We start from the raw sequence: 14,540 nt of genomic DNA, 5'->3' as shown, positions 1-14,540 counted from the left end.
ATGTGAGAGGCAAGTTTGAATTATGGCCTACACGGCACCTCATACAGTCATTCCCCCTGTCTCTCTCACAAACCCCCTCTCACGCACACACACACACACACTCACACACGCACACACACATCCTCTCTATCAGTACGACCCCTACTACACTCCCCCCTCCCTCTCTTCAAGTCCCCGTGCTTGTAGGACAGTCACACACTTCTTCCCCTGCGTCTGTGTGTTGGTGTGTGTAGGACACTCAGGAGTTCCTGCGTTGTCTGATGGACCAGCTCCATGAGGAGCTGAAGGAGCCCCTGACGGAGTGCGGGGGTGGGGGGGAGGGCGGGGTGGAGGGCGAGGGGGGGGAGGAGAGGAGGGACGGCGAGCGCTCGCCCTCCGAGGACGAGTTCTTGTCCTGCGACTCGGGCTCCAGCAGCGACCGGGGGGAGGGAGGGGGGCGGGGGGGAGGGGAGGCAGAGCTGCTGCTCATCCAGGACGAGTGTCTGGTTGGGGGGGCGCGGGGGGTGGCGGCGGCAGCAGCGGGTGTGGGGGTCAGGGGGGTCGGGGGAGGGCCCATCTCGGAGAAAGAGAGGCTGAAGGAGAGGAGGGTGTCAGGGTCCCCCCTCCACGGAGGCTCCCAGGAAATGGACGAGGATGCGGACGTCGACACGGCCGCCACCGCCGAGGGGGGGGCTCCTGAGAGGGCGGCCAAGGAGGAGGAGGGAACCCCCCCTGACCCTCAGACCCAGACCCAGACCCAGGCTCAGAGCCAGGCCCAGACCCAGGCTCAGACCCAGGCTCAGACCCAGACCCAGGCCCAGACCCAGGCCACAGGACAAGCACGAAGCAGCAATGCCCCAGGTAATAGAACAACCATGATCTAATGAATCATAAGAGTTCGCTGAACGGACGGTCCGACGTAAAAGTTTGGTGTACGGACGGTCCGACCTAAAAGTTTGGTGTACGCGTTCGAAAAAGAAAAGTCGTTCGATTGGTTTGACGCTCCCTAGTCTGAAGATGTTCTCATGGTCAGATATGTTTAACGTCGGACGACCCTGACTCTCTCTCTCTCTCTCTCTCTCTCTCTCTCTCTCTCTCTCTCTCCCTCCCTCTCTGTTCTAGACCCTGACTCTCTCTCTCTCTCTCTACGCCTCTGTTCTAGATCCTGATTCTCTCTCTCTCTCTCTACGCCTCTGTTCTAGACCCTGACTCTCTCTCTCTCTACACCTCTGTTCTAGACCCTGACTCTCTCTCTCTCTCTCTACGCCTCTGTTCTAGACCCTGACTCTCTCTCTATGCCTCTGTTCTCGAACCTGACTCTCTCTCTCTCTACGCCTCTGTTCTAGACCCTGACTCTCGCTCTCTCTACGCCTCTGTTCGAGACCCTGACTCTCTCTCTATGCCTCTGTTCTCGAACCTGACTCTCTCTCTCTCTACGCCTCTGTTCTAGACCCTGACTCTCTCTCTCTCTACGCCTCTGTTCTAGACCCTGACTCTCTCTCTCTCTACGCCTCTGTTCGAGACCCTGACTCTCGCTCTCTCTACGCCTCTGTTCTAGACCCTGACTCTCTCTCTCTCTCTCTATGCCTCTGTGCTAGACCCTGACTCTCTCTCTCTCTCTCTCTACGCCTCTGTTTTAGACCCTGACTCTCTCTATGCCTCTGTTATAGACCCTGACTCTCTCTCTCTCTCTCTCTCTACGCCTCTGTTTTAGACCCTGACTCTCTCTATGCCTCTGTTCTAGACCCTGACTCTCTCTCTCTCTATGCCTCTGTTATAGACCCTGACTCTCTCTCTCTCTCTCTCTCTCTATGCCTCTGTTCTAGACCCTGACTCTCTCTCTCTCTATGCCTCTGTTCTAGACCCTGACTCTCTCTCTCTCTATGCCTCTGTTCGAGACCCTGACTCTCTCTCTATGCCTCTGTTCTCGAACCTGACTCTCTCTCTCTCTACGCCTCTGTTCTAGACCCTGACTCTCTCTCTCTCTACGCCTCTGTTCGAGACCCTGACTCTCGCTCTCTCTACGCCTCTGTTCTAGACCCTGACTCTCTCTCTCTCTCTATGCCTCTGTGCTAGACCCTGACTCTCTCTCTCTCTCTCTCTCTCTCTCTCTACGCCTCTGTTTTAGACCCTGACTCTCTCTATGCCTCTGTTATAGACCCTGACTCTCTCTCTCTCTCTCTCTCTACGCCTCTGTTTTAGACCCTGACTCTCTCTATGCCTCTGTTCTAGACCCTGACTCTCTCTCTCTCTATGCCTCTGTTATAGACCCTGACTCTCTCTCTCTCTCTCTCTATGCCTCTGTTCTAGACCCTGACTCTCTCTCTCTCTCTACGCCTCTGTTCGAGACCCTGACTCTCTCTCTCTCTACGCCTCTGTTCTAGACCCTGACTCTCTCTCTCTCTCTACGCCTCTGTTCTAGACCCTACTCTCTCTCTCTTTACACCTGTTCTAGACCCTGACTCTCTCTCTATGCCTCTGTTCTAGACCCTGACTCTCTCTCTACGCCTCTGTTCTAGACCCTGACTCTCTCTCTACGCCTCTGTTCTAGACCCTGACTCTCTCTCTCTCTCTACGCCTCTGTTCTAGACCCTGACTCTCTCTCTCTCTCTACGCCTCTGTTCTAGACCCTGACTCTCTCTCTCTCTCTACGCCTCTGTTCTAGACCCTGACTCTCTCTCTCTCTCTCTCTCTCTACGCCTCTGTTCTAGACCCTGACTCTCTCTCTCTCTCTCTCTCTCTCTCTCTCTCTCTACGCCTCTGTTCTAGACCCTGACTCTCTCTCTCTCTCTACGCCTCTGTTCTAGACCCTGACTCTCTCTCTACGCCTCTGTTCTAGACCCTGACTCTCTCTCTATGCCTCTGTTCTAGACCCTGACTCTCTCTCTCTCTAGGCCTCTGTTCTAGACCCTGACTCTCTCTCTCTCTAGGCCTCTGTTCTAGACCCTGACTCTCTCTCTCTCTATGCCTCTGTTCTAGACCCTGACTCTCTCTCTCTCTTTATGCCTCTGTTCTAGACCCTGACTCTCTCTCTCTCTACACCTCAGTTCTAGACCCTGACTCTCTCTCTCTACGCCTCTGTTCTAGACTCTGACTCTCTCTCTCTACGCCTCTGTTCTAGACCCTGACTCTCTCTCTCTCTACGCCTCTGTTCTAGACCCTGACTCTCTCTCTACGCCTCTGTTCTAGACCCTGACTCTCTCTCTCTCTACGCCTCTGTTCTAGACCCTGACTCTCTCTCTCTACGCCTCTGTTCTAGAGCCGGACAACGAAGCGTTGATGCGGCAGAGGCTCCCCCGGTCTCGGCCCTGCAGCCCTGTCCGGTCTGTCCAGGAGCTGCACCCCAAGCTGGCCCCCGGCCCCCCTCCTCGCTCCAGCCCCCTCCGCTCTGCAGGGCCCCCCGTCTACTCCCTCAAGAAAGGTATGGAAGTTTCTGGAGCGAGCCTCCCGTTTCACACACACACACACACACACACACACACACACACACACACACAGTCACTCAACTAAAGGCAGGTATAGCCTGGAGGTTAGAGAGGCCATCGGAGGCGAGCCTATCGGAAGTTTGCCGGTTCGATCCTCCCGCCTCAGGAGAGGGGGGTCTGCATGTGAGCTGGTGACTGGAGGGTTAGGCTGGCATCGTTATCTAAGGTGCCTACCACTGGCATTGTGCCCTTGAGCAAGCTACTTAACCCCTTAATTGCTCCAGGGGCGCTGACTATGGCTGACCCCGTGCCTAGAGCAATTTTTTTTTTGCACTCTGTGCAATGACATGAAGGTTGAATCTAATCTAATCTGACCTGATCATCGTGGTAACAATTGCCAGTAGCGAAACAGTAGTATCGTAGACTGCCATTTGACATTCTTGACTCCGTTTCCCATAATCCTCCTCTGCAGCCCAGCTCCTCTTTGGTGCCAGAAAGAAGAAGCAGTCGTGCTTCCGCAGCGTGATCTCTGACATCTTTGACGGCTCCATCCTCAGTCTGGTCCAGTGTCTGACCTGCGACAGGGTGAGCTGTGCTCTACGTCTGCTAACACCAGGGGGCGCCACTTACATACCTTACATAGTTTCAATGCGACAGTAGCTCAACTAAACCTTATTTCGTTACAGGTATGCACAGTACAAGGATTATAAATGCCTATTTTTTCAATTGCAACAGTTGGCAATAATGCCACTTAATAAGCGTTGTTATGTCATAGTTCACACTGTAGACAGGTGTAGTCGTCTGGTCATCTCTCCTCTCCTCTCCTCTCCTCTCCTCCCCCCCTCCTCCCCACCCCTCCCTTCTCCTCTCCTCTCCTCCCCTCCCCTCCCCTCCCCTCTCCTCCCTGGCAGGTTTCAACCACAGTGGAGACGTTCCAGGACCTGTCCCTGCCCATCCCAGGCAAAGAGGACCTGGCCAAGCTGCATTCATCCATCCACCAGAACCTTCCAGCCAAGACAGGCGTGTTTCCAGACAGCTATGGTTCCCAGGGCTGGATCACCTACATCATGGACTCCATCCGCAGGTCAGGGCTAGGACAGATATAGAGCCATGATAAGGGCTAGGCTTAGAGTAAGGCCCTATCCCATTTCACCACCTTGGCCCTCCGTTTTAGCCCTACCCCTCCATTTTGTGCGTTCACATGTAGGGTAGGGGTGTCCCAAGTCTTGTTTTCATGTAGGGGTAGGGCCAAGTGGTAGGGCTAGTACAGCCCTCCAAAATGAGGTTTTTAAGATGCAGATTCCGAAGAGAGCCCCAATCGAAGTGTTCTGAAATCCCAGAATGCCTTGCGAATTATCGGTACGATAGTGGAATGAGGAAAACAAGCAGGAAGAAAACGAAAGAAAAGTTGTTGCACTGTTCTTAATCACCCACTTCCCCTTGTGACTCTTCTGAGGGGCAAGCCGAAAAGCGAGTGGGACTCCAAAATGAGGGGTAGGGGTAAAAAAGGGAAATGGGATAGGGCCTAAGTGTGCAACTAAACTGGAAAATGCATAGACTCATGTAGTAGTAAAAACAGTACATTTGAAATGGGATAGGTGAACTGCATTTCATTAAAACTGTTTCACCTATCTAATGTGCAATTTGCAGAGTTGGACTTTATATTATTAGTTAGTTAGTTAGTTAGTTAGTGCAGTATCAGTTGATTATTTAAAGTCTGATACGTTATTATAATGTCTGGTATCCAATATAATAATAATAATAATCATAATCATAATAATCTCGAGGGGACTACAAAAAAAAATTACAAAAAATAATACAGAACAAAAATACAAAAAGTTTAAATCATAGTCAAGATCCCCCCAAAAATGTGTTGGAAGAGCTCAGGCAACTATGGGGAATAATGTTCCTCAGGACTCACGCCTTGCTGTAGGAAGGGTTAGGGTTAGTAATGTTCCTCAGGACTCACGCCTTGCTGTAGGAAGGCGAGTCTGAACAGATGGGTCTTGAGTCTGGTCTTGAATGTGTTGAGAGTATCAGAGCATGGGATGGCTGGTGGTAGGGTTGGGTGCAGCAGCAGAAAAGGCTTGGTCGCCAAGTATGCGTGGCCTAGTGCGGGGTATGACGAGGAGGTCAGTGTCGGAGGATCGGAGACCACGTACAGGGGTGTAGGGGTGGAGTAGGTCAGTGAGGTAGGCAGGTTATTAGGTATTATCGAATATTATGATTTTAGAGCGCATTGCAACCTTGTTCTCTGACAACAGCCTGTGAAAGTGCTTCACTCCAAATATGTGCCTGTAACGGGTTCACGCACAGAGGGAGCCGGACAACAGGAATAGCTGGGTGTAATAGTGGGCGGAGCCCAGTTTATTTCAAGCAATTGTCTCTGATGCTGGAGCGCAGGGCGTATTCAGGCTAGTATGGCCGTGAGCTCTGAGCCTCGCTCGGGTAATCACCCACTCGCCGGTACCTCCGAGCCTCGCTCAGGTAGGCTATGCACTCGCTTCGTGGTGCCCGACCCTTTCGGTCGCAGCTTGCTGGGTTCTCTCTCTCTCTCTCTCTCTCTCCTCCTACTGAACTCCTGGGGGGAACAAAAACACACATTAAGAAACCGTCTGATGGGGACTCAATTGGCATCAGCCGGTGCCAATTACTCCCCCATCCCCTTCACCAACCGTCCTGCAGCTCCCCCTGCAGGCCAGAGGTGACATACTCCCCACAGTGCCGAACTACAGTATTATTATTATTATTATTATTATTATTATTATTATTATTATTATTATTATTATTATTATTATTCACAGTCCAGGCGATTATCACAATCAGTATCATGTACTCATCATGGATGTTGGGATCAGGATGTTGAGTAATGTTACACAGCGATACATACTGTAGATTCCTCTCTGCTACTTCTGTGGAACATATGTGGTTCAACAGATAACAGATAGCAATGGTTATTTTTTTCTGAGTGAGGGCAGTCCCACTCATATTTTTCATTTTACTGGATAGAGATAGTGAAGATAGACAGGAAAGTAAGGAGAAGAGGATTCAAACCCATGCCGACATGGTCATATGTGTGCACTGTAGACGGCGGTGCTAGACCACTGGACCACCCCAGCCTGAGCCTCCCTCCTCTGTCCCTCCCTCCCTCCCTCCTCTCCCATAGACGGATTATGAAAAAATGGGCCCCTGGGCCTGGACGTGTAGAAAGCCCCCCCTCGTCCCCAGCGCACACACACAACATTTTACCGTGCACATAAACACAATGCCAACAGCATACCTAAGACATAGACAACATTCACCTGCATCTCAACAGGATTTATGCAGAACACTCAAAGCCAACAGCACAATAACTAGAAATAAATTCACCTGTATTTCAACAACACAGGATTTACAGCGCAGGCAGGCCACACTCAATTGAAGCCAACAGGCTTCCGGTTAACCGGAATTCAAAATGACATTGTTGAGCTGCCAATTTCAAATAATGGAGCCCTATTATACTACTACAATACATTAATTTCGAAAACACAGGAAGCACAGTCGCAACACAATTAGACTACTTCATAGTTTCACAAATATAAGTGGTCGCTGGAATGCGATTTCTTTCCAATAAATTATTTGTGCATATAAGACGCATCCATAGACCGAAAGGAAATTCAACCAGCAAACATCATATTCACCTCAGGAGCGCAGCGGCAACTTCAAAGAGACAAAGCGGAGATTCCTTATTTGACAGCATCTAGACAACACAACACTGAGAGTCTGCCCAACCAGGATAATGCCAGCCCTCCAAAACCAACTCAACCGGTAATCAATCAGCCAAACATCCGTGAATATGCAAACCGTATATCATCCATTAATACACAGCTTAATGCGCACACACAGGTAAGCCTACCTGGCTTCTGTGATTGTCTTTGGTTGTGGGTCCAGAAGTAGTAATATGTTGACAAGTTCCGTGATTTATCTCCGATGGTCACTTAGTTGATCTCCTTCCATATGATCCTTCATCCGATGTTATTGCGCGAGCTTTCGGACTATCATAGACCTTCTTCAGGCATACGCGCTACCAAAAACAATTCGTATTGTATCCTACAGACTGTAGCTTTCTGCAATGTACCCCATCACAGTGGGCATGAAAGTGGCATCAAGACTAGTCTATTTAGTCCGTAAGGCTATTCTAGTTTTTTTTGCCAGAATAACAAGCTTGTTCACCTTTTCAGTCTTCAGAAGGGCTCGTAACACATGCTCTCTTTTTTTTAAGAGAGCGTCTCATAGCTTCCCTAACAGTGTTGCCAGATGGGTTGTTTTCCAGCCTACAGCCTTCCAACCACAGTTTAAAAGCTGCCCAGTGTGATCATAAGTAGCCCAATTGGGCGGGAATACACGCAATCCGGCAACACTGTTCCCTTTTTCTCTGTTGTGAGGAGAAGCTGTCATGTGAAATGTCTTTTTAGACTTTTTATTGACAAATTACATTGTTTACAAAAATCACTTTCATAGCATCTTCAACCACACACTTTTATGGCGTTTATTAAATACAACAATTTATGATGCTGTGATTAAATGTAATTTTTTCTTTTTTTATCTTTGGTAAAAAACGTTGCTATTTTTAGAAACCCCGGTTTTCGGTTTAACCGTAAAACCATCCAACCCTAATGTAGCCCACACAAGCTTCACTCTTTCTCAAGACATGAGCCCCTATAAACTGTTCAAAATAGTTTTTTTTGTTCATATAAGGAATCTCATTTGTCCCAGTTACAGTAGGAGCATACAGTGATGTGTTTTATGATTTAGGGGGCCCGTTCAGACAGATCAGGGGTGGATAACAACTTATAATGGGGTCTTCATGAACCACTTAAAAGAAATGCCATATAAACTGCTAATTTCTGTGTGTGAAAGAGCTTCTAATGCTATCATAAGATCTAGTTTTGGTGGGGCCCAATACTATATTCTTTCATAGGGCCCAAAATTCGACCGGCGTCCCTGCAACTAGAAATGCAAAGGGCCCCTTGAGCTCTTGGGCCCCTGGGCCTGGGCCCGGTAGGCCAGTTGGGTAATATGTCTTTGTCCCCTGCCCAGGTTTGTGGTCTCCTGTATCCCCAGCTGGTTCTGGGGACCCATGGTAACCTTGGAGGACTGCCTCGCTGCCTTCTTCGCTGCTGATGAGCTGAAAGGTGACGTGTGACTGTGTCCACGTTCAGGAGTGATATTCTACTGTCCAGCTCCTCCTCCTCCTCCTCCTCCTCCTCCTCCTCCTCCTCCTCTCTCTCTCTCTCTCTCATTCTCTCAAACTGTAGTTTTTTTCCCTTTACACCACATATTTGGTATGTCTATATTTCTACACATTTTTAATGACCCAATCTATCTGATCTCACAGCTCATGTCTTTCCCTCATGGTTTTGCAGGGGACAACATGTACAGCTGTGAAAGATGTAAAAAGTAAGTAGAAATAGAATAGAAAAGGAAATGCGCCATTTAATGGTGGCTGATGTTTACCCCTCTTTGATGATAGAATCATTAAGATGAACCAGATTCATTAATCATGTAGATCACATCTCAGCCCTGTACCACGTCCTCCTATAACGTTCCTATAGACAACCTGAAAGAGCTTGCATAGTCATCATGTTTCATGCATAATTTTAAAAACACACATATATATATAACATTTTCTTCACTCATCTTGCAGATTGAGAAACGGTGTCAAATATTGCAAAGTCCTTCGGTTGCCTGAAGTAAGTTTCTTCTTTTTTTTTTAAACAAGTCCCTTTGCTTTATATCACACTTTGACATCCTGTGCAGGGTGTTTTGACGTGTTTAAAGATCAAAGATCTTATCTTTTTAAGAGTGGTGACCTTCCATGGTATCAGTGCATCTGCTTCCAAGGAAAGCAACATCCATCTCAACGCCTGAATTCTCTCGGCAGATCTTGTGCATTCACCTGAAGCGCTTCCGGCACGAGGTGATGTACTCCTTCAAGATCAACAGCCACGTGTCGTTTCCCCTGGAGGGCCTGGACCTGCGGCCGTTCCTGGCCAAGGAGAGCCCTTCTCAGGTCACCACCTACGACCTGCTGTCAGTCATCTGTCACCATGGCACTGCAGGAAGTGAGTTTTCCAGAGGGCGGGGGGAGCTTGCGTCACTTCCTCCTTTTTTTTTTACGAGTTATTTGGAAACCGCATATGATTGTGAGGAGGACATACAATGGGGGAAATAAGTATTGAACACATCAATATTTTGTCCAGTAAATGTATTTCCAATGAGCCTACTCAAGTGAAATTTGCACCAGACTTATTAACTCAAACAATCCAGACAAAAAATCGAAACATTTAAGTCCATATATAAATAAAATTATGTGTAATAATAAAAGTGGAATGAAACAGGAAAAAAGTATTGAACACACTAAGAAAAAGCAGTTCCTTCAATTACGGCAAGATAAAAGATAATCATACAGATAACCACAGCAAGATAAGGCAAGGAACCAGCTGAAAACCATAACTAATTAGGAGGCAACTCTACCTCCAATCTGTGCTAATTAATGTCAACTGGGTTAGATTATATTGATGGGCTATAAAAGGTTTTTTTGTTACCAAGGTGCCACACAACAAACATCTAATGATGGGTAAAAGCAAAGAGCTGTCTCAAGACCTTCGCAACCAGATTGTTGCAAAACATGAAAATGGAATTGGCTACAGACGTACAGTACAGGCCAAAAGTTTGGACACACCTTCTTATTCAATGCGTTTCCTTTATTTTCATGACTATTTGGTACATTGTAGATTCTCACTGAAGGCATCAAAACTATGAATGAACACATAGGAATTATGTATTTAACAATAAAGTGTGAAATAACTCTAAATATGTCTTATATTTTAGATTCCTCAAAGTAGCCACCCTTTGCTTTTTTGTTGTTAATAAAATATATAATAATAATATTAACCCTTAGAGGGCTGGGGCTATTTGAGCCATTTTTGTCATACTAAGGATTTTGACCTCATATACCACATAAAATATAATATGTGTTAATAATAATATGTTATTATATATATATATTTAATATTATTATTATATATTTTATTAACAACAAAAAATATATATTTTATTAACAACAAAAAAGCAAAGGGTGGCTACTTTGAGGAATCTAAAATTTAAGACATATTTAGAGTTATTTCACACTTTTTTGTTAAGTACATCATTCCACATGTGTTCATTCATAGTTTTGATGCCTTCAGTGAGAATCTACAATGTAAATAGTCATGAAAATAAAGGAAACACATTGAATGAGAAGGTGTGTCCAAACTTTTGGCCTGTACTGTATTTCACAACTTCTGAATCTTACTGTAAGCACCATTGGGGGCATTATCCGTAAGTGGAAGCAACATCACTCCACCATCAACCGGCCACGCACAGGAGCTCCTCGCAAGATTTCTGATCAGGGAGTCAGAAGGATACTTAGAAGAGTAGCCAAAGAGCCAAGGACCACTAGGAAAGAGCTCCAGAAAGACTTGGAGGCAGCAGGTACAACTGTGACAGAAAGAACAGTAGGCAATGCACTCCACCGCCATGGCCTCTGTGCACGCTCATTTACATTACATTTACATTTACATTTTTGGCATTTAGCAGACGCCTTATTCCAAAGCGACTTACAATCAATACATTTGACTAAGCAAGTGAATCATCAATCCACCGGTCGTAGCAGGAAGAATAATCTAGCTCAGGTCCGGGGCCATTGGCAGTCTCCGTGAAGGAAAAACTCTTTTTTATATAGACACTGGAGAAACAGTACAAGGGGGCAGTAGAAGTCTTGGGGGACACAGTAAAGGGGAAAAGCGGGTGTCTCAGGAGACGCAGTGCTGCGGGTAATAGATGTCTCAGGAGGAGCAGTTAAGGTGTAACCTGAAGAGATGGGTCTTCAGTCTCCGACGGAAGATGGGTAGTGACTCTGCAGTTCTGACAGCTGTGGGAAGCTTATTCCACCAGCGGGGAGCCAGTGTAGTGAAGAGACGTGATCGGGCAGCGCGACTGCCGTGTTGGTGTAGAGGTGGTGGGGCCAGTCGGCCAGCAGAGGTGGAGGAGCGGAGTGAACAGGCTGAAGTTTGGGGGGTGACCATTGCCTGCAGGTAGGCAGGGGCTGTCCCTTTAGCTGCCTGGTAGGCAAGCACCAGGGTCTTGAATCTGATGCGAGCTGCTATGGGAGCCAGTGCAGGGTGTGAAGGAGAGGGGTGACATGAGAACATTTGGGGAGGTTGAACACCAGACGGGCAGCAGCGTTCTGGATGAGCTGCAGAGGTCTGATGGCGGAGGAGGGGAGCCCGGCCAGGAGTACATTGCAGTAATCAAGGCGGGAGATGACCTGTGACTGGGTCAAGAGTTGCGCTGCTTCTCTGGTGAGGAATGGTCGTATCCTTCTGATGTTGTAAAGGAAGAATCTACAGGAGCGTGCCATTGCTGCAATGTTCTCTGCACAGGATAGTCGGTTGTCCAGGATCACTCCAAGGTTCTTGGCTGTCAGGGAGGGAGTTTCAGTACAGTTCTCCACTGTGATGGAGAAGTCTTGGAGAGGGCAGGCTTTCCTGGGGATGAAGAGTAGCTCAGTCTTGTTAAGGTTAAGCTTGAGATGGTGGGCTGACATCCATGTTGAGATGTCAGCGAGACATGCAGAGACAGGTGTTGCCGTGTGTAGGTCAGAGGGGGGGAAGGACAGGAAGTCTTTGTCTGCGTAGCTGTGGTAGGAGAACCCATGTGAGGAGATGCCGAGCCAAGAGACTTGGTGTAGAGGGAGAACAGTACTGGATTCAAGGTTAGTGGACAGAGGGCGTCGAAGGATGAGGTGAGAGCGGACAGGAGGGCGGAGGATGCTGCATCAGTGGATAGAAGGGAGAAGGATTCAACAGAGGGTAGGGAGGATAAGACAGAAGGGAGGGTGGTGGGGGACAGGGTACCTAGGTTGCGACGAGAGGGTCTAAAGTGGTTAGAGATTGACAGGGAAGAGGTGGGAAGAGAGAAGGATACAAGGATTATCAGAAACTGGAAGAGAGGTAACAGTAAGGTTGAAAGTGTGGGAAGGTCTGGTGAAGACAAGGTCGAGCTGATTGCCTGCCTTATGAGTCGGAGGAGAGGTTAAGGCTGAAGGAGAGGAGAATGTCAAGTACTCCAGATGAGAGAAGCTTCTCTGATTGGAAGTTGAAGTCACCCAGTAGCGGAGTGCCATCATCAGGGAAGGAGCTGAGAAGGCTGAGAAGGCCATCTTGCCTAGGAAGTCACCGAGCTGGCCTGGGGGGCAATAGATGACAACAATGTGAAGTTTGACAGGAGAGGAGACAAAAACAGCATGGAATTCGAAGGAGGATATTGACAGGTGTCACAGGGGAAGGACAGTATGTGACCACTTAGGTGAGATGAGGAGTCTCCTGTGCCTCCCACTCGACCAGAGGGTCTAGGGGAATGAGAAAAGGAGTAGGCATCAGAGAGGGCTGCTGGTGTAGCTGTGTTTTCAGAATAGGAATAGGGAGAAAGCACATTGTGATATTAGTCAGTAGAGGGGAAGAGGGTTAATGGACAAACAGAAGTAGGAGTAGCTAAGTGCACTCAAAGTACCGGTTGACAAATATGACAAGAGACAAGCACCCCCCCAAAAATAGAAGAGAAGATACTTAGTTCTTAAGGCCAATGCACACAGCGTGCAATTTTTGTCGCCGGACAACATTCGATTCCAATGCACACGGCGTGCGATGCAATTTTTGTCGCACCGCAAAATTCCATTTTCAACTCACACCATTGAAGTCTATGAGAAAATCATAAAAAATCTCATCCCAATGCACACGGCGTGCAATTTTTGTCGCACCACAACATTCCATTCTCAATTGTTACTTTATTGTTACGTAGTCGGACCAGGCAGGCTGATTACAATAGGCTCTACCAATATTGCTTGCCTTGCTTCCACAATTTCTACAAGATACAACTGGACATATTGTGATAAAATATGTGGGTCCCCTGATTTAGGGGTATTGGTAAAATGTCAGGAGAGGGAGCGCACAAAACACACAGCCAGAAAGGTGTATTATAAAAGCCACTTTATTATTATGGGCGATGATCAGGCAGACATAGATTCGGAGGACGGAGACAGTCATCAACGAAAGGAGACAAACGAAAATGGGTGAGTAGCAACGTTAACGTTGATATGCTTTTATGTAATGATAGCAAGCTTTTTTGCTAAACTATAACTATATAAAAAGGTATGCTCCAGTCTCTCTCCCCGTTATGAGTGACTCAATTAATTTAGATAGACCAGTTGAAGTTTTCCCAATTGTCCCATTGTGATGCAATAATCCGTCGCATCACAAACTTTTACAAAATTTGCAAAATTTGACAGTGCGACAAAACTTGCACGCCGTGTGCTTTGTCCCATTCAAAACGAATGGAATCGAATTTTCGCGGTGCGATTAAAATCGGGGCCGTGTGCATTGGGATGAGATTTTCTCATAGACTTCCATTCAAACTTCAAAATCGAATTTTATCCGGCAACAAAAATCGCACGCCGTGTGCATTGGCCTTTAGTGCCCTGGCCTTCCTCTCAGGCCTTCCTCTCAGGACTCCCACAGATAGACTCCCTTGTCTTGTTGTCCCGGAGTCTTTGTGTCTAGGAGGCTGTGTCAAGGAGGCTGTCGCTCTCAGAGCGACCGGATATTAATGGAGGCTCAGTGAATGCTGCAGGCTTGCAGCCCCTCCCAGCTAACGATCAGTAACGACCGGACAGGTGTACTCACTCAGTCCAAATGTATGATGACACTGAGGCTACGTCCACGCCAATACGTTTTTTTGATCAACGTTTTTCGTATATAAAAATATTACCGTCCACACCAGCATGTTTAAACGCAATATAAACGCTGTCATTGAGCATTCCACACCAGTAGTCGGCGATATAATTTTATCCCCATAGCCCCGCTGGCCAATCAGACGCCTCTGTCTCTCAATGTTCTCGATCATTAACTGTGCATTTATCTGTAAACAGGTTCAAAGTCAAGTTAACAGTGAAAGAACTAGAAGCACTTTGTGCCCTGCGACGGCCCTCCGACGGGATCGGCGGCCCTCCGATTGCGTCTCTGAGCCTGTCACATTAAACGAGCGTCGGAGACGGCG

General features: G+C 47.6%; 1 protein-coding gene across 1 annotated transcript in view; it reads left to right on the top strand.

Annotated features, from left to right (window-relative positions):
* Positions 1-14,540, top strand: part of usp20 (ubiquitin specific peptidase 20) — a 45,463-nt gene that overhangs the window by 18,900 nt on the left and 12,023 nt on the right. Inside the window, exons 10-17 of the mRNA XM_080530267.1 lie at positions 234-840; positions 3,239-3,400; positions 3,877-3,989; positions 4,316-4,488; positions 8,484-8,578; positions 8,810-8,843; positions 9,091-9,136; positions 9,328-9,508. Coding sequence (XP_080386393.1) covers positions 234-840; positions 3,239-3,400; positions 3,877-3,989; positions 4,316-4,488; positions 8,484-8,578; positions 8,810-8,843; positions 9,091-9,136; positions 9,328-9,508 — 1,411 coding nt within the window. The remainder of the gene's footprint in view (positions 1-233; positions 841-3,238; positions 3,401-3,876; positions 3,990-4,315; positions 4,489-8,483; positions 8,579-8,809; positions 8,844-9,090; positions 9,137-9,327; positions 9,509-14,540) is intronic.

This window comes from Nansenia antarctica, assembly GCF_963989245.1.
Source record: "Nansenia antarctica genome assembly, chromosome: 4".
Taxonomy (NCBI): Eukaryota; Metazoa; Chordata; class Actinopteri; order Argentiniformes; family Microstomatidae; genus Nansenia; species Nansenia antarctica.
This window is presented reverse-complemented; position numbering and strand designations above follow the sequence as displayed.